We start from the raw sequence: 27,638 nt of genomic DNA on the forward strand, positions 1-27,638 counted from the left end.
CATTCTTATTTATGTCTTTTGGTGAAAATATGCACTAATTCTACCATATATGCACCTATAAATGCATATACAGTGCATTTGGCTGAGTCATAAGGTATATATATGTTTAATTTTAGTAGATAGGCCGTGCGCAGTGGTCTCAGGTCAGGAATTCGAGACCAGCCTGGCCAACAAGGTGAAACCCCGTCTCTACTAAAAATACCAAAATTAGCTGGGCGTGGTGGTGGGTGCCTATAATCCCAGCTACTCGGGCAGCTGAGACAGGAGAATCGCTGGAACCTGGGAGGTGGAGGCTGAGGTTGCAGTGAGCCGAGATCATGCCACTGCACCCCAGCCTGGGGGACAAGAGCAAAACTCTATTTAAAAAAAAAAAAAAAAAAAAAAAAAAAAACCTTTAGTAGATAGTGCCCAAGTTTTCCAAAGCAGTTGAAACAATTTAGACTTTCATCTTGCAGTGAGCGGAGATCACGCCACTGCACTCCAGCCTGGGCAAGAGCGAGACGCCGTGTCAAATAAATAAATAAATAAATAGACATTCATCCCCAGTGTATGAGAGTTCCAATTGCACTCTATGGTCATCCACACTCGGGATTGTCAGTTGCTTTAATTTTAGCCAATTTGGTGGATGCTTAGTAATATCTCATTTGCTCTTAATTTGTATTTTCTTTTTCTTTCTTTTTTTTTTTGAGATGGAGTCTCGCTCTGTCACCCAAGCTGGAGTGCAGTGGCACCATCGCGGCTAACTATAACCTCCACCTCCCAGGTTCAAGCAATTCTCCTGCCTCAGCCTCCCGAGTAGCTAGGACTACAGGTGCCCACCACCACACCCGGCTAATTTTTGCATTTTTAGTAGAGGCGGGGTTTCACCGTGTTGGCCAGGATAGTCTCGAACTCCTGACCTCAGGTGATCCACCCACCTCGGCCTCCCAAAGTGCTGGGATTACAAGCGTGAGCCACCACACCCAGGCTTAATTTGCATCTTCTTAATGAGTATTAATGATCACCACCTTTTCAGATGCTCATTAACCATTCTGATATCCTCTTTTGTGACGTGCCTGTGTTCAAGTATTCTACCTCGTTAAAAAAAAAAAAAGAGAGAGAGAGCTCTCTATATGTTTCCTATTGATGTGCAGAAGTTCTAGGTGTAATTCCTTTGTCAAAAATATATATTGCAGGCTGGGCGTGGTGGCTCACGCCTGTAATCCCAGCACTTTGGGAGGCCGAGGCCAGCGGATCATGAGATTAGGAGATCGAGACCATCCTGACCAACATGGTGAAACTGTGTCTCTACTAAAATACAAAAAATTAGCCTGGTGTGGTGGCACATGCCTGTAGTCCCAGCTACCAGGGAGGCTGAGGCAGGGGAATTGCTTGAACCCAGGAGGTAGAGGTTGCAGTGAGCCAAGATTGTGCCACTGCACTCCAGCCTGGCGACAGAGCAAGACTCCGTCTCAAAAAAATATATATATATATGTATATATATATGACAAATATATGTATCCCTAAGGCTTGCCTTTTCTTCCCCTCTTAATGGTCTCTTGAAAACAGCCCATTCTTCTCAATGTTGATGAAGGCCAATCGCTCATTTTGTGATTACTACTACTTTTTTTTTTTTTTTTGAGACAGAGTCTCGCTCTGTCATCCAGGCTGGAGTGCAGTGGCGCGATCTCAGCTCACTACAACCTTCACCTCCTGAGTTCATGCCATTCTCCTGCCTCAACCTGTCGAGTAGTTGGGACCACAGGCGCCTGCCACCACGCCCGGCTAATGTTTTGTATTTTTAGCAGAGACGGGGTTTCACGGTGTCAGCCAGGATGGTCTTGATCTCCTGACCTCGTGATCCGCCCGCCTCTGCCTCCCAGCATGCTGGGATTATAGGGGTGACCCACGGCGCCGGGCCTGTGGTTACTACTTTTTAAAGAACTTGTTTTGGTTTGAGACAGGATCTTGCTCTGTCACCTAGGCTGGAGTGTACTGGCGTGGTCATAGCTCACTGCGGGCTTAAACTCCCAGGCTCAAGCCATCCTCCTGCCTTAGCCTCTGAAGGAGCTGGGACTACACACACACACCACCACGCCCGGCTAATTTTTGTGTTTTTGTACAGACCAGGTTTCCCCACGTTGCCTAGTCTGGTTTCAAACTCCTGGACTCAAGCAATCTGCTTGCCTCAGCCTCCCAAACTGTTGGGATTAAAGGCATGAGCCAACACACCCGCCTTAAAGTACCTGTTTAGACCACTTTGTTTATCCCAAAATCATGAAGGCATTCTCTTGTTTCCTTCTAGAAATTCTATTGTTTTTACCTCTCACATCTGGGACTATAATCCATCTCAAATTAATTTTTGAATGTGGTGTGAGGTAGGGGTATTTATTCCCTTTATTGAAAAGACCATCCTTTCCTCAATGATTTCCAATGCGTTCTTGACCCTATAATTAGAGTTAACTTCCGTAAGCACTCATTAGATCGTTGCATTTTCCTACCTGTCTTCAGCGGCAGACCATTGCTCTTATGGACAATAATCAGATAATGATCAGTTCCTTGCTTAACAATACCCAACTTGATCTGGTCACCTGCTGTCTCTCCTGCCAAATCTCGCCTTGTGTCTGCCTTTCCACTCTGAATATAGAGTTCTTTGGACAGGTCACACCCTCATCCCCAAGCCCTTCCCATATACAGCATTTTCATTCCCTTAGACTAGTTACTCAAACTTCAGGTCTCATCTCTTCCAGGAGCCTTCTCAATAGCACAGTCCCTGTCCCTTACATCCAGGTTGTGTGACTTACAGATATGCATTCACGGCCGGGCACAGTGGCTCATGCCTGTAATCCCAGCACTTTGGGAGGCCGAGGCAGGCGGATCACCTGAGGTCGGGAGTTCGAGACCAGACTGACCAACATGGAGAAACCCCGTCTCTACTAAAAATACAAAAATTAGCTGGGCGTGGTGGTGTACGCTTATAATCCCAGCTACTCAGGAGGCTGAGGCAGGAGAATCACTTGAACTCGGAAGGTGGAGCTTGCGCTGAGCCAAGATTGCGCCATCGCACTCTAGCCTGGGCAACAAGAGTGAAACTCCATCTCAAAAAGAAAAAAAAAAAAGAACATATATGCGTACCTTGTACCCCCGTTTCTTTCTCTTTTTTTTTTTTTTTTTGAGACAGAGTCTTGCTCTGTCACCCAGGCTGGAGTGCAGTGGTATGATCTTGGCTCACTGCAAGCTCCGCCTCCCAGGTTCACACCATTTTCCTGCCTCAGCCTCCCTAGTAGCTGGGACTACTGGTGCCCACCACCACGCCCAGCTAATTTTTTGTCTTTTGTTTAGTAGAAATGGGGTTTCACGGTGTTGGCCAGAATGGTCTCAATCTCCACCCGCCTCGGCCTCCCAAAGTGCTGGGATTACAGGCATAAGCCACCGCGCCCGGCTGTACCCCCGTTTCTAATTACATTATTTTATTTTATTTTTTGAGACAGAGTCTCACTCTGTTGCCCAGGCTGGAGTGTGGTGGTGCAGTCTCGGCTCACTGCAGCCCCCACCTCCCGGGTTCAAGCAATTCTTCCACCTCAGTCTCCTGAGTAGCTGGGATTACAGGGCTGCGCCACCACACCTGGCTAATTTTTACATTTTTCATACAGACAGGGTTTCACCATGTTGGGCAGGCTAGTCTCGAACTCACGAACTCTGGTGATCCACCTGTCTCAGCCTCCCAAAGTGCTGGGGTTACAGACGTGAGTCACCATGCCCAGCCTATTTTATTTTATTTTAGATGGAGTCTCACTCTTTCGTCCTTCTAGGCTGGAGTGCAGTGGTGCAGTCTTGGCTCACTGCAACCTCTACCTGTTGGACTCAAGCAATTCTCCCACCTCAGCCTCCCTAGTAGCTGAGATTACAGGTGCCCACCACCACACTCAGCTAATTTCTGTATTTTTAGTAGAGACGGGGTTTCACCATGTTGGCCAGGCTGGTCTGGAACTTCCGACCTCAGGTGATCCACCTGCCTCAGCCTTCCAAAGTGCTGGGATTACAGGTAAGAGCCATCGCACCCGGCCTTCTAATTATATTTAAATATCTCCCCATTATAACTTCTCTGAGGGAAAGGAGGAGGCCTATTTAGTTCACATGAGAGGTTCGTCCTAAATACTGTTGAATGAATGAATAAATTTAAGGGAAGATTCTGTCCCAGGAACCCAGACAGTATGGACCTCAGAGAAACAAGGACGTTTCCAGTCTCAGATCTAGTGCTTGGCAAATAATTATTTCTAAGCCTCAATTTTCAAATCTGTAAAATAAAGATGTACTATTCTCTACATAGGATTGTAATGGGCATCAAATAAGATAATGTGGCCGGGCACAGTGGCTCACATTTGTAATCCCAGGGCTTTGGTAAGCCAAGGTGGGAGCATCACTTGAGGCCAGGAATTCGAGACCAGCCTAGGCAACATAGTAAGACCCCCCCGCCCCTCCCCCTATCTCTACAAAAAATTTAAAAGTTATCAGGGTGTGGTGGCATGTGCTTGTGGTCCCAGCTACTTGGGAGGCTGAGGTGGGAGGCTCGCTTGAGCCTGTGAGTTTGAGGCTGCAGTGAGTTGTGATTGAGCCTCTGCACTCCAGGCTGGGCAACAGCGCGAGACCTTGTCTTTAAAAATAATAAAATGGGCCGGGCGCGGTGGCTCAAGCCTGTAATCCCAGCACTTTGGGAGGCCGAGACGGGCGGATCACGAGGTCAGGAGATCGAGACCATCCTGGTTAACACGGTGAAACCCCGTCTCTACTAAAAAATACAAAAAAAAAAAAAATTAGCCGGGCGCGGTAGTGGGCGCCTGTAGTCCCAGCTACTCGGGAGGCTGAGGCAGGAGAATGGCGTGAACCCGGGAGGCGGAGCTTGCAGTGAGCTGAGATCCGGCCACTGCACTCCAGCCCCGGCGACAGAGCGAGACTCTGTCTCAAAAAAAAAAAAAAAACAAAAAAAAAATAAAAATAAAAATAAAAATAATAAAATGATAAGGTAATCCGCAGAAGCATTCAGCACAGTGATTGGCACATGGAGGGGCCATTGAGGTTTTTTTTTTTTTTTTTTTTAGAGACAGAGTCTCGCTGTATCGCCCAGGTTGGATGGAGTGCAGTGGCACGAACTCGGCTCACTGCAATCTCCGCCTCCTGGGTTCAAGCGATTATCTTTCCTCAGCCTCCCGAGTAGCTGGGATTACAGGCGTGCACCACCAAGCCCGGCTAATTTTTCTTGCATTTTTAGTAGAGACGGGGTTTCACCATTTTGGCCAGGCTGCTCTCGAACTTCTGATCTTAGGTGATCCGCCCGCCGCGGCCTCCCGAAATGCTGGGATTACAGGCGTGAGCCACCGTGCCAGGCCATTGAGTATTATTAAGAGGAGGGTACGAAGAAAACACTCCCGCCCGCTCTGCCCCATGCGCATGCGCGGCCGCGGCGCGCCCTCAGTCGGACCCCGCGGGCCCCAACGCGTCCCCACGCGTGCGTGATCCACCGGAACCCAAGCCTAGGCAGGAGGTGAGGGGGCGGGGCCTCCGCAGTGCGACTGCGCCGCGCGAGGCCGTGCGTCGCGGGGGCGGGGCGCGCAGGCGCAGCGGGCGCCCCGGCTCCGGAGCATAAACAAGAGCGGGGACGTGATGAGGCGGCGGTTGATCTTAGGGCGGCTAGTGGCGGCGACCCAGGCGGCTAGCGGGGCCCGGCGCCGACCCTGAGTGCAGCCTGACCCGCCCTCGCGCGCGCGCCCTCCCCGGCCGGGCCCACTCGCCGCGCGCCCAGCCATGAACCTGGCGAGCCAGAGCGGGGAGGCCGGCGCCGGCCAGCTGCTCTTCGCCAACTTTAACCAGGACATCACGTAAGGCCGGGGTCGGGGGTCTGGGTCGGGGTGAGGCCACGGTCGGACCCGGGCTAGGGGGAGGGCCTCGCTGCCAAGCTCGGCGGGGTCGCAGGCTTGGCCTGCCTGCGGGCCAAGGCGGGCAGAGGCGTCCCAGGGGGCGGGCCCGGGGCGCGCAGGGAGGGGCGCCCTCCAGGGAGACCCTCGGGCCCTGGCCTGGAGCTGCGGCCCCGGAGCGGGAGAGGTGGTGAATAGGGGACCTGCTTTCACCATCTTGCGGGGAGGGCCCCTGGCTTCAGACCTCACTACTTCTCGCAAAGTTGGGGCCGAACTTTGGGGCTTGACTTGTCTTGGCCGCCTGTGGAGCGCTGGGAGTGGGTCGCTTCCTCTCCTCTCCTCTCTGCCCGCTTCTTGCTCAGCGTCTCCCACTCACTCTCCTTTGAATCAGGCCCTTCTCCTTGTCTCTTCATCGTCTTAAGGTCCCTTCTCTCTCTCTCTTGATTTTCTTTTATTCGTTTCTCACTGTTTTTTTTTTTCTTTGTTTTTGTTTTTTGGGATTTGTTTTGTTTTGAGACGGAGTCTTGCTCTGTTGCCCAGGCTGGAGTGCAGTGGTGCGATCACAGCTCACTGCAAGCTCCGTCTCCTGGGTTCAGGCGATTCTCCTGCCTCAGCCTCCCAAGTAGCTGAGACTACAGGCACGCGACCCTGGGCCCAGCTAACTTTTTTGTATTTGTAGTAGAGACAGGGTTTCACCATGTTGGTCAGGCTGGTCTGGAATTCCTGACCTCAAGTGATCCGCCCACCTCAGCCTCCCGAAGTGCTGGGATTGCAGGTGTGAGCCACCGTGCCCGGCCCACACTGTTCTTTTTGGGAGGTAACTTTGATGTCTTCTGCAGCAAGTAACAAACTTAGCAATAACCTTGGTGTCTGACCTAGCTAGGGAGAAACCGAGCCAAGAGAGGCGTTACAGACCAGTGCCCCAGGAGTCTCAGAGCTCCACGGGGCGGGTCATCCTCTGGGCAAGAGAAGGCCTTAAGGCCAGCCCATACAGCCCGTGCATTCGGAAGGCTGTTTGTCCACACTGATACGGGTTGGATGCTGCCTGGGAGGAGGGCTTGTGGGGATGGTTAATAGATGAGCGAGCTTTCTGGAGAGAGAAGGATGAGTTATGGGGTTGGCAGGGAGGAGAGCCATCTTGGAAGTGAGTAACAGGAAGTGAGGAAAGAGGAGGAGGAGTGGGTCATTTGGCATCTTACTAAGCCATTGGTTGAGTTGTTACTAGCTGAGTGGAATTAAGAAAGCAGAAAATGAGACTCTTTAGGAAATTAAAAGTGAACTGTATAATGGCCAACACCCAGTGAGTGGTGTACAGGAGGCGCTCAATAGCAGCTTACCAAAGCTGTGAAGACAGTCGCACAGTGGGACTGCATTGATAATCGGAAGGGGCAAATCACCTCATCCAACTAGAGATGAGGAAATCCTTCCGAAAGGCTGCAAGCTGGCCTGGGTCTTCGAATTGGTTAATAGTGGAGTGGGGGCAGGAGTAGAATCTAGCCTCCTGAGTTCTCTTCCAGTGTTCTTTCTGCTCTGCCGTGCTGTTTTTTTTTCTATTTACAGAGTAGAATTCTGAAGACAGTGAATTTAGAAATAATAGCATAACAACGTATAAAGATTAAAACTCCCAAGTACTGTAGTGTTCTGTGTGACCAAAAGCCAGAACAACAAACAATTCAGACAACCTGTTGCAGTTGAAGTGGAATAGACTATCTTAATCCAGATAGGGAAAAGGACATCACAACCCAATTCTAATTTCGCTTTTAAGCCCAAGCCCACAGTATTTGGAGACTAGTAAGAAATGGTAGTAGTAAAGGGGTTTATGCCATGTATAAATTAGAGAGTTTCCAAAACATTGTCGGCCACTCTTTCAGTTTTTCATTAATTATTTCTGTCAGAATGAAATCAAATATAGAAAAGCATTCTCTTTTGCTGTTACTTCAGCTGGACTGCCATGTTCCCTGTGTCACAGGAGAGTGTCACTCTGGCCTGAACTAGGACATTTTCACACTTACCCACTTCTCTATGCTCCCTGAAGTTATTACAGTTCAAGAAATTTCTGTTACTTTGAGATTTCATAACTTTGACTTGCCAGAGAGACCTTGATGTAGTGTAAACCTAAATTGGAATGAATAGTAAGCTAGGATTATACTAGAAGTTGACTGGGCTAAAATGACTGTAATTTGTTTTAAATCTACACTTGGAAGAAATAGAAGTTCCCGGAGAGAGCTTTTATGGCTTATACCTTTTCCTTCTTAATCTCCAGAATTTATTGAGGAGCACAATTTTTAGCAAGAGAAAGAACGTCCGTCTAGAACTCACATTTACTGTATTGAGTGAGAAACTGGAAGCCAGTTCACTTACTGGAATATATATATGTTATAGGATCATTTCCCTTTTTTTTGTCTTTTAAATTCTTTTTGTATTCGTTACATGCCAAACTATAACTGTCCTGCCTTTCTCCTTGTACTGGTAATATGATTTCCAATGTCGTACTTTTTCATGATTCTTGTCCTAAAAGTGTGCATACATTTTATTTGTTTTTTACCATCTGTTTTTTGTTTTGTTTTGTTTTTTTTACCTAGAGAAGTGAAAAGGGCATCAAGAGCAGCTGGTCTTGGCCGTCGCGCTGTTGTCTGGTTAGTTCCAACCCTGGTTTCTAAAAGTATCACCTCGGAAGGCTTATGTTAGAGGACTTTTTGGCTTTTTGAAATTGAAGTGAACCAGTTAATAAGTGGCAGAGGATCACTTGAATATGAAATGGAAATACCAAGGACTGCATTTTTCCAGTGGACACCACAGCTTGTGGGAAGTTAGTGATGTGGCAATGTCTGTTTTAAACACCATGTCTAAAAGGGATGGAATGAAGAAAGGGACTTGACTTTCCAAGTCTTGTGTTTGTAGAATGGATGTTATGAAGTGTCTGGAGACAGTAGGAGAAACCTGTTGTGTTCTTCCACCATGTCTCTTCTAGGTTATGCTCATTGTCCTGGGAAGGTACTGCTCTGTTCTCTTGGTTCATCTGTAAATCAAGGGTTTTTGTTTTTGAGATGGAGTCTCGCTGTTGCACAGTTGGAAGTGCAGTGGCACAATTATAATGATCATAGCTCACTGCAACTTTGAATTCCTGGGCTCAAGCGGTCCTCCTGCCTCAGCCTCCCGAGAAACCGGGACTACAGGCATGAGCCCCACACCTGGCTAATTCTTTTTTTTTTTTATAGTTTTTGTAGGCACAAGGTCTTGCTGTGTTGACCAGGCTGGTCTTGAACTCCTGGCCTCAAGCGATCTTCCTGCCTCGGCCTCCGAAGTATTGGGATTACAGGCATGAGCCATTGTTCCCGGCTTAAAGATGGTTTTTAAGATCCTTCACCCTTAAAGTTTTAAGTCATTCTGCCTGCTTTGCAAAGGATATGTTTGAGGAGGGCAGAGGGTGACTTAGGAAGATATTGTCCAACAGCAGTGACCAGTGAGAAGGAGACTGACTCGCCGTCAGGACTTGTGTGACCCACAGGGCGTGCGTCCTGCAGCCAAGGGAGAACTTAGATGTCACCCAGTTTCTGGCTTGGGTTCCGAGTGAATGTGATAACATCGTGGTGAAGAAGCCAAGGAGGAGAGAGCTCTACTTGGGATACTGATGAGTTGGAAAGGCTGCAGGGATGTGGAGGTGGAGGATGTGAGGTGGAGCGGGGATAGGGGTGGCCTGTCCATAGCCCTAAAAGAGACGGCACCAGGGCCTACCAGGGCCTACCAGGCCTTACCAGGTCTGGGCTGGCAACTACAGTTGAGGTTGCTTTTGGTTTACAGTGTCGGGCTGTATCCACCTAAGCTCGCAATCAAGTATGGCTTCTCCGCAAAGAGGATGAAGAAGGAGAATCTTTATGGACTGACAATTAGGGATGGGGGAGAAAAGGAAGAAAAGCAAAAAATCTGACTCACATCTTCATTTTTGAGTGGCAGTCACTGTCTTTTTGATGTTGAATGTTCAAGTTTCAATTCATTGACAGAGACTTTCAGTTAAAAATGATGGATCAAACATAAGCATTTATTTTGGTTCCATCCCCAGACCCTAATAAAATGTTAATCAGTAAAATGCGAAAAAAATATATTTTCTAATTTTAAACATTTCTTAATTTTTTATTTTAGTAGAGACGGGGTTTCACTTTGTTGCCCCGACTGGTCTCAAACTCCTGGCTTCAAGTGATCCTCCTACCTGGGTAGCTGAGATTGCAGACGCAAGCTACCACCCTTGGCCTCAAAAAGATATTTTAAAAGGCTTAAATTCATAGGATAGAAAGAATGAGAAAGGCGATATTAGCCAATTTGGAAGCTAGCAAGTGGTAAAGGAAGTGGGATCTAAAATTGCTAGTGAAGAAAGCAGAGAACCAACGTAGTTTAAACTGCAGAATCCCCGACAGGCTCGGGAATGGGCAGTCCAGGGCTCCAGAGGCGGAGTTGTGCAGGTGTGAAATGAGGAGGATGGGTTTCAAGTGTGTTTAAAATGCAGTGACTCTGTCCTTCCCTGGCAAAGGACAGGCCTGGTCTCTGGGTTTGGGCACCAGGCACAGTTGAAGGTGAGGAATAGTGGCAAAATGGATTGAACCAATACATATTTGGTTATGATTTGCTAGTTTTCCCCTTTGTCAATGAAAGAGCCCACTGATGGGGACAGGCACAGTGACTCACGCCTGTAATCCTGGCACTTTGCAAGGCCAAGGTGGGAAGATCCCTTGAGTTCAGGAGTTAAAGACCAGGTTGGGCAACATGGGGAGACCTCAACTCTACACAAAACACAAAAATTAGCCAGGTGTGGTGGCACGCGCCTGTGGTCCCAGCTACTCGGGAGGCTGAGATGGGAAGATCCCTTGAGCCCAGGAGGTTGGGGCTGCAGTAAGGCGAGATCACACCACTGCGCTGCAGCCTGGGTGGCAGTGTGAGACCCTGTCTCAAAAAAAAAAAAAAAAAAAAAAAAAAACCCCACTCTGTTGACTTAACAATAAATAAATAAATACTTTTTGGCAATAAAACTGTGTATTAGGGAAAAATCTCATACTTACCTGTTGCTCTGCCTCTCCCGTTAATATGTCTGCCATTTTATGGTCAGGTCAATTTTGAAATTGTTTAAGGCAAAATCTCCAAAGGGTTGTAGAACTTGATTGTTGATGTTGAGACAAAAATATCAATCACATTTATATTTAATACCATTCTTTAAACATACTCATCTAAGCCGGGTGCGGTGGTCATGCCTGTAATCCCAGCACCTTGGAAAGGCAAGGCAGGTGGATCACGAGGTCAGGAGTTTGAGACCAGCCTGGCCAAGATGGTGAAACCCCATCTCTACTGCAAATACAAAAATTAGCCAGGTGCAATGGTGGGTGCCTATAATCCCAGCTGCTCAGGAGGCTGAAGCAGGAGAATCATTTGAACCAGGAGGCGGAGGTTGCAGTGAGTTGAGATAGCGCCACTGCACTCTAGCCTGGGCGACAGAGCAAGACTCCGTCTCAAAAAAAAAAAACAAAAAAAACTTTTGCCGGGCATGGTGGCTTACATTTGTAATCCCAGCACTTTGGGAGGCTGAGGCAGGTGGATCACCTGAGGTCAGGAGTTCGAGACCAGCCTGACCAACATAGTGAAACCCCATCTCTACTAAATACAAAAAATTAGCTGGGCATGGTGGTGCATACCTCTAATCCAAGCTACCTGGGAGGCTGAGGCAGGAGAATCGCTTGAACCCAGGAGGTGGAGGTTCCAGTGAGCCGAGATTGTGCCACTGCACTCCAGCCTGGATGACAGAGCGACACTCCATCTAAAAAAAAAAAAAAAAAAACTTATCTTTACAATAAAGTGTCCTCATACTATGGTATATATACATCTAAAAAAATATTTGGAATATTTTTGTTTCCCTTTCTTAACTGACTGGAATGCACAGTTTTATAAACCATGGGGTTAAACTTCTAGCTGAGGTATTTAATATCCTACATCAGCTTCCAAATATCTGAACTAGATTGGCAGAGTCCAGTTTTAACAAATTCCATGTGTAGGGAGCACAGCAGAGACCTGGGATGTCTAACCCAAGGATCAGGGACGAAGGCTCGTTAATTTTGCCCGTGGGAGAAGTCCCCCCGCCCCACAAGCTCATTTTATACATAATGCTAATAAGCTTGGTGATTTACTTTCCAAGTCACCAAGAAATTAGAAAGGACAGGGGCTGCTAATGATGGTAGGATGGTCACAAGGAAAAGTGATAACTGTCGGCAAAACGAGAAATAGAAAAATAGTTTTATAAACTCAGCGCTACAGGCCGGGCGCGGTGGCTCATGCCTATAATCCCAGCACTTTGGGAGGCCAAGGCAGGTGGATCACCTGAGGTCAGGAGTTCAAGACCAGCTGGCCAATATGGTGAAACCCCATCTCTACTAAAAATATAAAAATAAGCCGAGCGTGGTGGTGGCAGGTGCCTGTAATCCCAGCTACTTAGGAGACCGAGGCAGGAGAATTGACTGAACCCAGGAGGCAGAAGTTTCAGTGAGCTGAGATCGTACCACTGCACTCCAGCCTGGGTGACAGAGCAAGACTCCATCTCAAAAAATAAAATAAAATAAACTCAGCACTACAGTCTGGCTGTTTGATACCAAACCCTCAACTCAAAAGAACTTGTCTTCCCTTGTTTTAAGGACGCGGGAAGGTATACAATTTAAGAACAGTTTGTTTTTTTAATCAGAAATTGGGAGTGCGGGAGTCATGCTTAAAATAGCAACCCTTAGTTATCTGGAAAATATTTTCCTGAACATCAGTTTCCCAAAAGTTCTGGGTTGCTGAGATTTTGTTTTATTTTTAGCCTGGGGATATTACTGTATTCTTCTTGGTTCTTTTATTAATTTTCAAAATATTTACAGGTAATACCTAATTATTTCATTAATAAAACAATTGATACAACTAATTCAGTATAGTAAAGCAAAAAAATTTTGCGAGGAAAAATTATATGAGCTGGTAGAGTTTTGTTTCTGTTCTTTTTATACTTCTAAGATGAATCAGTGTGATTTTACAGATTAATACTGATTACAGTAACTCCCTTCTTGGAATACATTTCTTCCACATATATGTGAAAGAGTAGTTGTAAATCTCAAGTTTGTAATAAATGACATGATCATTAAAATAGCCCTGATCCTGTCTTGGGGTACAAATACTCAGTGTGAAACATCCCCTTTCCCTGTTTCAGCCTTCTGTTTTACCTACTCGTTTTCGTGTTCTCCCAGATGTTAAAAGTGATCCTGGTATCTGATTCCTCCATACCCCAGTGCTTCCTGCTCATTCGCTCATCTTTCTTTTGCTTGCTGGACTTGCTTCTTGTTTTGCTTTCTTTGGTCAGCTGGGTTCTGGAGAGGCACTTTTTTGATGAGGAAACCCCTTCTGTGGTGTCCCTGAGGCCCCTGCTGGGAGGGACTGCTGAACTGTGGGTTCCTTGAGCCTCCTTGCAGAAGCAGTGGTGTTGGGTGATGAATATGGAATCATAAACGCAAGGCCATCAAACCAGTCCTCTGCTTTTTCCTTGTAAGCCAACAATGGGGCCTTTGATTCCAGACTCTAAGGTAGCTTTTGAGTCTGTTTCATTTCCAACCCACTGCTCAGCCATGGCACAGCATAGGGGATGGAGTCACGGGTGTTAAAGGCCTACAGAAGCACAGAGAGATGCCTGCGTCCACCTCCATTGTAAATACCTTTGTTTAAAATTTAGAAAATTAGGCCGGGCACGGTGGCTCACACCTGTAATCCCAGCACTTTGGGAGGCCAAGGCGGGCGGATCACAAGGTCAGGAGATCGAGACCATCCTGGCTAACACGGTGAAACCCCGTCTCTACTAAAAATACAAAAAAAAAAATTAGCTGGGCATGGTGGTGGGCGCCTGTAGTCCCAGCTACTCAGGAGGCTGAGGCAGGAGAATGGCGTGAACCCGGGAGGCAGAGCTTGCTGTGAGCCGAGATGGCGTCACTGCACTCCTGCCTGGGCGACAGAGCGAGACTCCGTCTCAAAAAAAAAAAAAAAAAAAAATTTTAGAAAATTGGCTTACTTAACTTTTTTTTTTTTTTAATGGAGTCTCGCTCTGTCACTCAGACTGGAGTGCAGTGGCGCAATCTCTACTTACTGTAGCCACCTCCTCCCAGGTTCAAGCAATTCTCCTGCCTCAGCCTCCCAAGTAGCTGGGATTACAGGTGCCTACCACCATGCCTGACTGATTTTTGTGTTTTTAGTAGAGACAGGGTTTTGCCATGCTGGCCAGGCTGGTCTCGAATTCCTGACCTCAAGTAGTCTGCCCCCTTGACCTCCCAAAGTGCTGGGATTACAGGCGTGAGCCACTGCACCTGACCAGCTTGCTTAACTCTCATACTCTGACGTATACTGTATGTATATATCAGACCACTTGAGAAACCCCAGTATGTTTCGAGGGAAACAATAAGGCTGATTACTTGTGCTTATATCCCAAACTTATATTTAAAATTGTAGAGTTTGTTTTTTGGTATTTTTATTTTAATTTTCCCTCCACTTTATTGAGGTATAATTAAAATTGTATCTGTTTAAGGTATACAGTGTGATGTTTATATACACATGCCTTTTGAAGTGATCACCACAGTCAAGTTAATTAACATATGTATCACCTCAAATAGTTACGTTTTTGTGATAAGCACACTTAAGATCTGCTGTCTCAGCACATTTCAAGTACATGATACGGTATTATCAACTACAGTTACTATGCTGCATGTTAGAGCTCCAGAAAAAGTTTCTTGGTTTCTTTTCTTGAGACAGTCTCTCGCTCCGTCTCCCATGCTGGAGTGCAGTAGCAGGATCGATCTTAGCTCGCTGCAGCCTCAGCCTCCAGTCCTGGGCTCATGCAGTCCTCCCACCTCAGCCTCCCAAGTAGCTCCCTGGGACTACAAGGGCACCACCATGCCTAGCTAATTGTTTTATTTTTATTGTTATTTTTGTAGAGATGGAGTCTCAGTATTTTGCCCAGGCTAATCTTGAACTCCTGGGCTCAAGCAGTCCTCCTGCCTTGGCCTCCCAAAGTGTTGGGATTACAGGCGTGAGCCACCACATCCAGCCTCAGAAAAGTTTTATAGGATTTAAGTAATAATATTGTCTGTATTTTATTGACCTTGTGGCATCTTCCTGTGCCAAGCACTTGATACAAACAGTATGAAATGATTTGCTCTGTGCTGACTTGTGGTGAGCATGAGGGGAACTTGCTGGGAAATCACTGGGAATGTGGGAGCTAGTTATCTACATTGTCACTGTCTGCACGTATCAGCTCTTATTTCTGAATTTGGCTTTTTTGCAGGTCCCTAGCTGTTGGTAGTAAGTCCGGTTATAAATTTTTCTCCCTTTCTTCTGTGGATAAGCTGGAACAGATCTATGAATGCAGTAAGTGTTTGCTTTATTTTTCCCCTTCTCTAAAAAAAAAAAAAGTTGAATTGGAATGCGGTCTAAAATTCAGACACTGTGGTTGAAGTCCAGACACCCTCTGACCAGTCCTCTGCTTCTGCCTTCATCTCTCCAAGAGGTGGCAACTGGTGATACCTGTAGCTGTCTGCCCCGATCTGTGCATTTGCCTACATAGGAGTGCAGATACCGAGGGAGCTGTGTTCACGAGGGTCTTCAGTACGTGAGCTCATACCATATGTACTGGTCTCTAACTTCTCCCCCCACGGTTTTTTGTTTTTTTTTTTTTTTTAAGACGGAGTCTGGCTCTGTCACTCAGGCTGGAGTGCAGTGGCGCGATCTCGGCTCACTGCAAGCTCTGCCTCCCAGGTTCACGCCATTCTCCTGCCTCAGCCTCCCGAGTAGCTGGGACTACAGGCGCCCACCACACCCGGCTAATTTTTTTGTATTTTTAGTAGAGATGGGGTTTCAGCGTGTTAGCCAGGATGGTCTCAATCTCCTGACATCATGATCTGCCCGCCTCAGCCTCCCAAAGTGCTGGGATTACAGGCGTGAGCCACTGTGCCCAGCTGACTTCTCTCCATTTTTAATGCCATTTAAACCATCTAGATTACTATCATAAAGGGCTTCCAGAAAATTGAAAATTTTACAGCCCCTGTAGGAACAATTTGTTTTCTCGCATTGGCATTTTACAGCCTTGAAGTGGCCCACATGTTGGAGAGGCGCATGGAACAGCGGGAGGCCATGCGCTTTGGCCTCTTGCTCAGTCATATTTTGTGTGGTTCTAGATGGATTCCTTCATCTCTGGGCCTCAGTTTCTTTTATTTTTTGCAAAACAGAAATAATGCACATCTATAAGATTATTGCGGGGGTTAGAGATTATGTATATGTGTACTTAACAGTGTGCAAAAATGGTATTTGCTGAGTAAACCCCATGATGGAGACTGTGACGGGAAGCTTTGGACTCTTTCCACATGTGTAATTTTTAATTAAGATAATTATGGATTCACATGTAGTTGTAGGAAATAATACAGGTCTCTTGCATCCTTTATCCTGTTCTTCCCAATGGTAACATCTCGCAAAGCCCCAGTGTAATATCACAGCCAGGATGTTGACATCCACCCCTCCTGGGCACACTCTCCAGTCCTCCTTGTGCTTATTTGTGTGTGCGTAGGTTCTGTGCAGTCTTTTTTGTTTTTTTTTGAAACGGAGTTTCGCTCTTACTGCCCAGGCTGGAGTGCAGTGGTGCCATCTTGGCTCACCACACCCTCTGTCTCCCCTGGGTTCCAGCAATTCTGAACTTGTGCTGGTGACTTGAAATTATGGCGTTCTCCTGGCCCGCCAGCAGGTGGGGCCTTTCAGACTCCCTCCTGGGCCCTGGCCTCTCTGCAGGTGAGCCTGCAGGTGCCCCTCACCTCCATGAGGGGATGTGTCTGATTCTCCCCAGCAGTGTCTTTCTTGTTGCTGCCCCCAAGAGCGAGTACCCAGGCCCTTTGCAGGGAGAGAGTGGGGCAGCAGAATTTACATGATCCGCGTCCCTGACTCATGGCTCCTGCTGGCTGGCTTAGGTTTTACTCCTTTCTTTGTCCTTAGACTTGCCTACTGGTGCTTACTAAATCTTCCAAAAAAGCCTTTCTTCTGTCATGGAGGCTGGGAGATGTGATCTGGGTGATAACATAGGTGTGAACCAGGACTGTTTATCCCAGGTGCCACCCGCCTTCCTGAAGCCCTGCCACCTGGCTGCCTTCACGTGAGGCACACAGGATTGCTCCCCATGGGGGGTTTCTGCAGTGGAGGGCAGCCCTGTCTCCAGGCTTTTATGAATGACTAAAACATATATTCAGTCCAGATCCAGATGAAGTACTTGAATTGTGCTATTAAATTGTTGCTGGAGTCACTATAGTCATCTGTTTTCAAACACACAGAATATTTTTTCCCCTATGGGGGCCCAGTGCTTAGAAAGAGTGGAAGAATGCCAAAACCTGGTCTTTCCTTTTCCTCAAATTGAAGTTTAGTTACTGACTTCTAGTGCCTTATTTCCCAGAGATTTTTAGTGGAACAAAATGGGATGTCTTGATAGTATCTTTTAGAGTGGATATTGGCCGGGCGCAGTGGCTCAGGCCTGTAATCCCAGCACTTTGTGAGGTCAGGGCAGGCGGATCACATGAGGCCAGGAGTTCAAGACAAGCCTGGCCAATGTGGCAAAACCCTGTCTCTACTGAAAATACACAAAAATTAGCCAGGCATGGTGGCTCACACCTGTGATCCCAGCTACTAGGGAGGCTGAGGCACGAGAATCACTTGAACCCAGGAGGCAGAGGTTGCAGTGAGCCAAGATTGTGCCACTGCACTCCATCCTCAGTGACTGTGAGACTCTGTCTCAATAAATAAATAAAAAGGCCGGGCGCGGTGGCTCAAGCCTGTAATCCCAGCACTTTGGGAGGCCAAGACGGGCAGATCGCGAGGTCAGGAGATCGAGACCATCCTGGCTAACACGTTGAAACCCTGTCTCTACTAAAAAATACGAAAAACTAGCCGGGCGAGGTGGCGGGCGCCTGTAGTCCCAGCTAGTCGGGAGGCTGAAGCAGGAGAATGGCGTGAACCTGGGAGGCGGAGCTTGTAGTGAGCTGAGATCCGGCCACTGCACTCCAGCCTGGGTGACAGAGCAAGACTCCGTCTCAAAAAAATAAATAAATAAAAATAAATAAATAAATAAAAAATAAAGAGTGGATGTTTACTGACCAACATGGTACGACGGTAGGTGCATGAATTTCTGTGTTCTTCTTAGTGAACCTTGGCCCTTAAAAATAGATGATGAAATGGACAAAGAATGTTTTGAGGGTTAATACTTTTTTTTTTTTGCGATGGAGTCTTGCTCTGTCACCCAGGCTGGAGTGCAATGGCGCGATCTCGGCTCACTGCAAGCTCTGCCTCCCAGGTTCATGCCATTCTCCTGCCTCAGCCTCCCAAGTAGCTGGGACTACAGGCGCCCGCCACTACACCCAGCTAATTTTTTGTATTTTTAGTAGAGACAGGATTTCACCGCGTTAGGATGGTCTCAATCTCCTGACCTTGTGATCCGCCCGCCTCGGCCTCCCAAAGTGCTGGGATTACAGGCGTGAGCCCCCGCGCCCGGCAAGGGTTAATACTATAAACTGAAGCTATTATGTTGCTCTATTCCTAGAATGTTATCTGTCTTTCCTCTTTCGCATCCTTTTTTTTTTTTTTTTTTTTTAGTAGATAAGATAATGTCTCTTAGAAAACAGGTCGGCTACTAAGTGAAATGTCAAGATTGTTTTCCAGCATTTTTCTGTAGGTAGACTCACAAGAAAGAATATTTCTTCATGTCTCAGTGTTTAGTTCAGACTCAGTATTGACTTCTACTCTCAAAACTCTTTAACAGTCCATCATAAAATCAGATCTTTGCTGTCACTCACTGTGGCTGTTACAGAAAGAATGAGCCAGAGCTGGTCTTAGAGAAAAACATGATGGACAACTACTTGTTCTTCTTTTATTTACTTAGAAAAGAAAATTCACACACACACAAAAGCTTGGTCAAGCAGTACTGGAAGATAGATTTTCTACTATTAGTGTTATCATTTCGGACTTGAAAGTTGCAGGAGCTGCCAGATAGGCTTTGCTCATTGTTTATGGACACCTCATATACATATATATATGGGGACAGAGTCTCGCTCTGTCACCCAGGCTGGAGTACAGTGGCATAATCATAGCTCACTGTACCCTTGACCTCCTGAGCTCAAGTGATCCTCCCCCCTCAGCCTCCTATCTGGGACCAGAGGCACGCACCACTACACATGGCTAATTTTTTTGTAATTTTTGTAGAAACGGGGTCTTACTATGTTGCGTAGGCTGGTCTTGAACTCCTGGTCTCAAGCAGTCCTCCCACCTCAGCTTCCCAAAGCGCTGGGATTACAGGCGTGAGCCTCCGCGCCCGGCCTCTCGTGATCATTGCTGGGATTACAGGCGTGAGCCTCCGCGCCCGGCCTCTCATATGATCGGCACTGGGATTACAGGTGTGAGCCACCGCGCCCAGCCTCTCATGTGATCATTTTCTCTCTCCATGTGCATTTTTGTTGTCGTCCTCGTTTTTTGAATATACATAATGCACAAAATGTGGTCTCTTTTCTCTAAAATATTCTACAACAATATCCTACACTGTTAGGCAAAATAAATGAAGGATATCGGTTTATTATTTGTAAAAGATCACAAAAGTTTAGAAGTTGGCTTTTTTCAAAAGCTGCACTGTGTGTTTTCTTTGCATTTGCTAAGCTGGTTTCTGAGCTAGGAAAACAGATCTCATAAACATTCAGTTCTGAAACCCAGCACAAGCAGATTGCTCCTTAGCTCAGCAAAAGTGATTAGAGCCTGCGTTGATTATGGAAGCGAAGCCGTTGACATATAACACCTTTTATCAAACCTTCCTGCTTTGCCAAGAAACTAATCATTTACTTTACGGGCCATCATCTACGTCTTAAGGTTTGAGAAATGGTGCTTTCTGATGTTAGTCCTATTTGACAGGCGGTGCATTGGTTGGAATATTAATTTCAGTGAGATTTATAGTAATGGATCCTACAGAGGAGAAACCACGAGCGTCTCTTGGCGTAAATCTGTGGTGATGGAATGCTACCTTGCATCCTGGCGGAGCCGCAGGCACACGTGGAAGTGGATTCAAGCAATTATCTCATGGCCTCGTTCTTCCCTTCCCACTCCAGGAGGTTCATCGTTGTCAGCTATAGACCACGCCAGCAGAAGCAAAAAGCAACATTCTTTTTTAAATCAAGTGATTAATTTCTTAACTTTTAGTCAGGCAATCTCTAGGAGGGAAGTTTGGCAGAAACGGTGGCTAAGGCCACCTAGAATGAGTGCTAAAAGCAAGGCCTTTGACCCTGGAGATCACTGGAGTTTGCGTTCAACCTTTGTCTTTTTTTTTTTTTTTTTTTTTTTGAGTTGGAGTCTGGCTCTGTCACCCAGGCTGGAGTGCAGTGGCACAGTCTCGGCTCACTGCAAGCTCCGCCTCCCGGGTTCACGCCATTCTCCTGCCTCAGCCTCCCGAGTAGCTGGGACTACAGTAGCGCCATCACACCCAGCTAATTTTTGTGTGTGTGTATTTTTAGTAGAGACGGGGTTTCACCATGTTAGCCAGGATGATCTCGATCTCCTGACCTCATGGCCCGCCTGCCTCGGCCTCCCAAAGTGCTGGGATTATAGGCGTGAGCTACCACACCCTGCCATATTCAGCCTTTCTTAGTGTCAGCCTGAATGCCTCTTGGCACCGGTTTCCTGGGACGTGTCATCTTGAGTCAGTACATCTGTGCAGTCTGGTTTCTTTGCTTTCATTTGATTTTTTTTTTTTTTTTTTTTTTTTTTTGAGACGGAGTCTCACTCTGTCACCCGAGCTGGAGTGCAGTGGCCGGATCTCAGCTCACTGCAAGCTCCGCCTCCCGGGTTTACGCCATTCTCCTGCCTCAGCCTCCCAAGTAGCTGGGACTACAGGCGCCTGCCTCCTCGCCCGGCTAGTTTTTTGTATTTTTTAGTAGAGACGGGGTTTCACCGTGTTAGCCAGGATGGTCTCGATCTCCTGACCTCGTGATCCGCCCGTCTCGGCCTCCCAAAGTGCTGGGATTACAGGCTTGAGCCACCGCGCCCGGCCTTTCATTTGATTTTTATGGTGTCTTTCACCTAGCAGCCTGATCCACTGTCCACCGTTATTTCATGGGAGGGCTGAGCCAGGTTTGTACTTCAGTTTAGTGGAAAGTGATTGTTCTGGGTATGCGGGTTCCATGTATATTTATGTGTTTAAAAGCTCATCTGGGCCGGGTGCGGTGGCTCACACCTGTAATCCCAACGCTTTGGGAGGCTGAGGCGGGTGGATCACCTGAGGTAAGGAGTTCGAGAACAGCCTGGCCAACATGGTGTAACCCTGCCTCTACTAAAAATGCAAAAATTTAGCCGACATGGTGGCGCGCTCTTGTAATCCCAGCTACTCGGGAGGCTGAGGCAGGAGAATCACTTGGACCTGGGAGTCAAAGGTTGCAGTGAGCCAAGATTGTGCCACTGCGCTCCAGCCTGGGCAACAGAAAAGACTCTGTCTCAAAAATAATAAAAAATAAGAAAGTTCATCTGTATGTGAAGTGTAATAGAAAAATATTAGAGCATCTTAAAATAATATGGTAGAAAAATGGCAGCAAACCTAAACTACTAGCAATATATAAAAGTAGGTTGCTTTCTGAAAGGTGTATTCCTGAAAAGATCTAGTCAGATTGGTCTGTAGAACTCAGTGTCACTGCGAAGTGCATCCTTTTGTGTTATGGCTGTTACCACCACCACCACTACTACTACTGCGTTTTTAAAACACAGGGTCTCGCTCTGTCACTCATGCTGGAGTGCAGTGGTGTCAACATGGCTCACTGTAGCCTCAACCTCCCGGGCTCAAGTGATCTTCCCCCTTCCCACATAGCTGGGCCTATAGGTACACCACGCCCAGCTAATTTTTTTTTTTTTTTTAAGAGTTGGGGTCTCACTGTGTTGCCGAGGCTGGTCTTGAACTTGTGGGCTCAGGCCATCTTCCTGCCTCAGCCTCCTAAAGTGCTGGGCTTACAGGTATGAGCCAATGTGCCTGACCTATTAGTTGTTTTTTTTTTTTCTTTTTTTTTTTGAGACATAGTCTCATTGTATCGCCCAGGCTGGAGTGCAATGGCAAGATCTCAGCTCGCTGCCTCCTGGGTTCAAGCAGTTCTCCTGCCTCAGCCTCCCGAGTAGCTGGGATTAGAGGCATGCACCACCACGCCTGGCTACATTTTGTATTTTTAGTAGAGATGGGGTTTCACCATGTTGGCCAGGCTGGTTTCGAACTCCTGACCTCAGGTAATCCACCCGCCTCAGCTTCCCAAAGTGCTGGGATTACAGGCAGGAGCCACTGCTCCTGGCCCTGGCCTATTAGTCTTAAGTAATGACAAAAATGTGTTCACTCCAGAATGATTGGTGGTTCATCTCTGCCCTTTGCAGAGCCACCTCTCCTACTTTTGGTTACTGACTCGTGTAAATGTGATGAGAGTTATAGATCTATTTCCCCCAGAACACTCAGTGTTTATCATATGGTTTTAGCGGTGTTAGAGACTCCTGAAGCCCATCCACTTATCCATGGAGACCTGGTCTTTGCGGTTGGCCCTGACACTTAGTTTCTGGCCTGCCTCTGCTGCTGCCCATGTCCGCACAGGAGGAGGTGGCTCACTGCGTGCAACCTCCACTTCCCGAGTTCAAGCAGTTCTCCTGCCTCAGCCTCCTTAGTAACTGGGGCCACAGGCATATGCCACCACGCTCATCCAATTTTTGTATTTTTTTTTTAGTAGAGATGGGATTTCACCATGTTGGCCAGGCTGGTGTCAAACTCCTGACCTCAAGTGATCCACCTGCCTCAGCCTCCCAAAGTGCTGAGATTATAGGCCTGAACCACCGTGCCAGGCTTTATTCATAATTCTTAAATCAACTCAAACTGAGTTCTTTTTTTTTTTTCCATGCAGTCATGTGCTGCTGCTGTTGTTTTCTTAACTACCTGTTTCTGCCCTTTGCCTGTTTTTCTGTTGAGTTATTTATCTCCTAATGACTTAAAGCAAATTAGCCATTTGTTAGGGGTTGCAAATATTTTTCTTCTGGACTGTCATTTGCCTTTTGACCTTGTTTATGATTCTTTTCACCATTCTGAAGTCTTGAATTTCTATATACTTAAATGCATTGGTCTTTTTTTGTAAGGCTTCTAAATGCTAGAAAGGGTTTTTCCTACTCCCGGCATGTACATAAAACGTTTCCCAAGGTGGTCCTCTAATACTTTGGGGTCGTGTTTTACCTTCAGTACTTGGAGTGTATTGGATGTAAGGAATCCCTCCCTTGCATTCAGGGGCTGGGAAGGATGCTTGCCTGTGACCTTTCTTATGTAGAGGAGCTTACTCTGAAGCATTTAGGGTGAGTGTCGGAAGGAGCTTCTCTTCCAAACTTCAATAAAGAAAAAATCGTTGAAGCAAAATGGTGGAAAGTTAATATTTGTTGGATTAGGTGGTGAGTATATGGAGGTTCATTTTACTGTTCTCTTTTGTGAATATTTGCAGTTAAAAAAGAGCTTTTCTGCCTTCATCCTCCCATCCCTGTTTAAAACATTCTGAAAGCTCTGCTTTTTCCCATTAACATTTTAGGAAAACCATTTCCAAATGATGGTTGGTGGTATTACCTTCTTAGCACCTGCACGTAAGCAACTGAAGACATCATTTTTCTTTCTAACATTTTGTTAAAGGAAATTTTCAAACTGAAAAGTTGAAAGTATTTTACAGCTAACACCTGTGTATCCACCACTTAGATTCTTCCCTTAACTTTTTTTTTTTTTTTGAGACGAGTCTCACTCTGTCACCCAGGCTGGAGTGCAGTGGCGCAACCTCAGCTCACTGCAAGCTCTGCCTCTTGGGTTCACGCCATTCTCCTGCCTCAGCCTCCCAAGTAGCTGGGACTACAGGCACCCACTATCACACCCGGCTACTTTTTTGTATTTTTAGTAGAGACGGGGTTTCACCGTGTTAGCTAGGATGGTCTCGATCTCCTGACCTTGTGATCCGCCCATCTCGGCCTCCCAAAGTGCTGGGATTACAGGCGTGAGCCATCGTGCCTGGCCCTTCCCTTAACATTTTACTATACTTGTCCTAACACACACACACACACACACACACACACACACACACCCTCATACCCCCATCCATTTTTTTTTTTTTACTTTTATTTCTTTTTTTGAGACAGCTTCTAGCTCTGTCACCCAGGCTGCCAGCCTGGGAGTGCGGTGGTGCAATCATAGCTTGCTACAGCCTTGACCTCCGGGGCTCAAGCGATTCTCCTGCCTCTGCCTCCAGAGTTGCTGAGACTACAGGAGTGCACCGCCATGCTCAGCTAAATTTTCGATTTTTTTTATAGGGACAAGATCTGGCTGTGTTGTCCAGGCTGATCTCAAACTCCTGGGCTCAAATGATCCTCCCACCTCAGCCTCCCGGAGTGCTGAGATTACAGACAAGCCACCATACCTGGCTATATTTTTTGTGTGGGCGTTTCCAGGTAGATGATGGGCATCAGTACATTTCTCCTCAATACTGAGTAGAGTTCAATGTTTATTTTTTTCTTGTAAGGTAAAATGTACTTGCAGTGGAATGCATGTATCTTGAGTGAACACTATGTGAGCTTTAGCAAATGCCTGCATCTCTGTGAACTGAAACCCTATCAAGGTTTACCATCACTCCAGAAAGTTCTCTCATACTTCTTCCAGTCTCAGCTCCCTTCTGCCAACATTCCCCAAGAGGCAACGAGTGTTCTGGTTTTTTCTACTATAGATTAGTTTTGTCTTTTCTAGAACTTGATATGAACGGAGCATCTACTCTTTTGATGATGTTTCTTTCGCTCTGCATTTTTTTTAGATTTATCCACATCTTGTCTCATTTGCCCAGTATGTGAATATATGATAGTCGTTGATGCATTCTCTTCATGACAGATATCTGGGCTCTTTGTAGTTTAGCTATTATGAACAAAGCTACTGTGAACATTCTCATACAAGTCTTTTAGTGGACACATATTTTCACTTATCTTAGATAAATATTGTAGTGGAATTGTTGGGTAGGTATGTGTTTAGTTTTGTAAGAAACCCCCATAACCTTCTCCTAAGTGACTATACCATTTGTGGTTCCGTCAGTGCTGTATGAGAGTTCTGATTGCTCTACGTCCTCACTAACTTTTTTTTTTTTTTTTTTTTTTTTGAGATAGAGTCTCTCTCTGTCGCCCAGGCTGGAGTGCAGTGCACAATCTCTGCTCACTGCAACCACCTCCACCTCCGGGGTTCAAGTGTTTCTCCTCCCTCAGCCTCCCAGGTAGCTGGGATTACAATGCTCACCACCACACCTGGCTAATTTTTGTATTTTTAGTAGAGACAGGGTTTCACCGTGTTGGCCAGGCAGGCCTGGAACTCCTGACCTCAAGCGATCTGGCCGTCTCGACCTCCTAAAGTGCTGGGATTACAGGCGTGAGCCACAGCACCCAGCCTCCTCACCAACTTTTGATGTTATTAGTTTTTTTCTTTTTAGCCCTTCTGATGTATGTGTAATGATATCTTCGTGGTTTTAATTTGAATTTCTCAGGTAACTAATGATGCTGAACATTTTCATGTGCTTGTTGGCCATCTGTATATCTTCTTCTGTGACATGTCTGTTCCAGTCTTTTGTTGCTTTTTAGGTTTGGTTGTTTATGTTTTTATTATAGAGTTGTTAGAGCTCTTTACATATTCTGGATAGTAGTCCTTTGTCAGATATGTTTTGTGACTATTTTCTCCTCGTCTGTGGCTTGCCTGTTTTCTTTCTTTGAGCAAATGGTTTAAATTTTGATGCAGTCCTATTTATTTATGGGTTTTTGTTTTGTTTTGTTTTTTTCCGTTTATGGTTTTTGCTTTCTAGGCTGTGTCCAAGAAACTTTTGCCTACCCTAGAGTCAGGAAGGTGTTTTCCTGTGTGTTCTGTGAAAGCTTTATATAGTTAACACTATGCATAAAAGCTGAAGTTTTTATATTTAAGCCAGTAATCCATCTCATTAATTGTCATGTATGTTGTGAGGTGTAAATCAAGGTTATTTTTTTCCTAATGGATTCCTATTCCATCATCATTTGTTGAGAAGATTTTCCTTCCCCCCTGGGATTGCTTTGGTGCTTTACAGTCCTATACCTGAGAGTCTGTTTCTGGGCTGTGTATTCTCTTCTAATGGTCTGTGTGTCAGTCTTCAACTTTGTTCTTTTTCAGGATAGCTTTGCATTTTCTAGTTTCTTTTTCTTTCCATATAAAATTTAAAATCCACTTCGTCTGCAAAAAAGCCTGTTGGGATTATGATTGGGATGGGATTGGACCTAGAGATCAATTTGAGAGTTGATAAGTTAATAATATTGAATACCCAGTCCATGAACATGGTAATCTCTTCATTTATTTACCTCTTTTTAATTTTGTTTTGGTAATATTCTATGATTTTTTTTTTTTTTTTGATATGGAGGTCTTACATCTTCAGTAAAATTTATTTCTAACACTTTGGATTTTGACAGTATCGTAAAAGAAAATTAATTCATTTACCTTTCCAGTTTGCTGGCCTAAACGTATAATTGATTTTTTATATTTTAATATTGTATCCTATGACTTTGCTAAATTCATGTATTAGATAGTTGCCTATAGATTCCTTAAGGTGGCAGTAGAGACTGTTTGGCATCTTGTTTTCTAATGTTTGTGCCTTTCTTTCTTTTTCTTGCTTCACTGCAGTGTGTAAGACTCGCCAGCACAAAGTAGGGAGAGGGAGTATCCTTGCCTTGTTTCTGGTCGTAATGGGAAGAGTTTAGATGTCTTCACCATTAAGTACAGTGTCAGCTGTAGATTTTCTTAACTGTTGTTCATCAGCGAAAGAAGGTTCTTCCTCATTCTAGGTTTCTTAAATTTCTACCATAAATGAGCATTGCATTTTCTCATGCTTTTTCTGCATCTGTTGGGTTGGTACAATCTTTCTCTGTCTAGTTGAATTGGAATTTATCACCACCTCTAATGGAGACCTGCCAGTGCCTGCTGGTGGTCCTGCATTTTTCTTATAACTGTGTTGCTTGCTCTTTGAGATGATCGTCTCATACTGTCCTCACTCTGAAATCTCCCATCTCCATCCCATCACAATTAACACCTGTTGCTGCTTCAAGAGAGGTTGGTGCTGTCGGCCTGGGGCTCCCTTCTCTTTCCTTCTTCACCTGACCAGCCTCCTAAGTGGTTTGTTCCTCCAGGCATGCAGTCTCAACCATAAATCCATCTCAGTGTATCTAGTAGCTCCTGTATTTGAAGACAGAAACTTCCCTTGCCCGTGCATATCCCCCAGCCCCTCCCACATTTCTGCTTCTCCAGAGCATAACTTCTTTTTTTGGTTTTGGTTTTTGTTTTTGTTTTTTTGGTAGAGTCTCGCTCTGCTGCCCAGGCTGGAGTGTGGTGGTGCCATCTTGGCTGACTGCAACCTCCGTCTCTCAGGTTCAAGTGATGCTCCTGCCTCAGCCTCCCAAAGAGCTGGGATTACAGGTGCCCACCACGATGCCCGGCTCATTTTTTGTATTTTTAGTAGAGACAGGGTTTCACCATGTTGGCCAGGCTGGCCTCGAACTCCTGACCTCAGGTATCTGCTTGCCTCGGCCTCCCAAAGTGCTGGAACTCCGGGCATGAGCCCCTGTGCCCGGCTTGTAGCATAACTCCTGTAGATAGTTGCCTAAGTTTTTTTC

General features: G+C 46.1%; 1 protein-coding gene across 24 annotated transcripts in view; it reads left to right on the forward strand.

Annotated features, from left to right (window-relative positions):
* The first annotated feature begins 5,594 nt into the window (after positions 1 to 5,594).
* Positions 5,595 to 27,638, forward strand: part of WIPI2 (WD repeat domain, phosphoinositide interacting 2) — a 47,272-nt gene continuing 25,228 nt past the window's right edge. For 10 of the 24 annotated variants that reach the window (XM_045387832.3, XM_045387833.3, XM_074034358.1 and 7 more), the window contains exons 1-2: positions 5,595 to 5,855; positions 15,220 to 15,302. In XM_045387832.3, coding sequence (XP_045243767.1) covers positions 5,782 to 5,855; positions 15,220 to 15,302 — 157 coding nt within the window. In that variant the 5' untranslated portion in view covers positions 5,595 to 5,781. Of the gene's footprint in view, positions 5,856 to 8,473; positions 8,701 to 15,219; positions 15,303 to 27,638 lie in introns of all 24 variants that reach the window. The other 14 variants (XM_045387830.3, XM_045387831.3, XM_074034351.1 and 11 more) reach the window with 3 other exon arrangements.

The sequence above is a fragment of the Macaca fascicularis genome, chromosome 3, assembly GCF_037993035.2.
Source record: "Macaca fascicularis isolate 582-1 chromosome 3, T2T-MFA8v1.1".
NCBI lineage: Eukaryota > Metazoa > Chordata > Mammalia > Primates > Cercopithecidae > Macaca > Macaca fascicularis.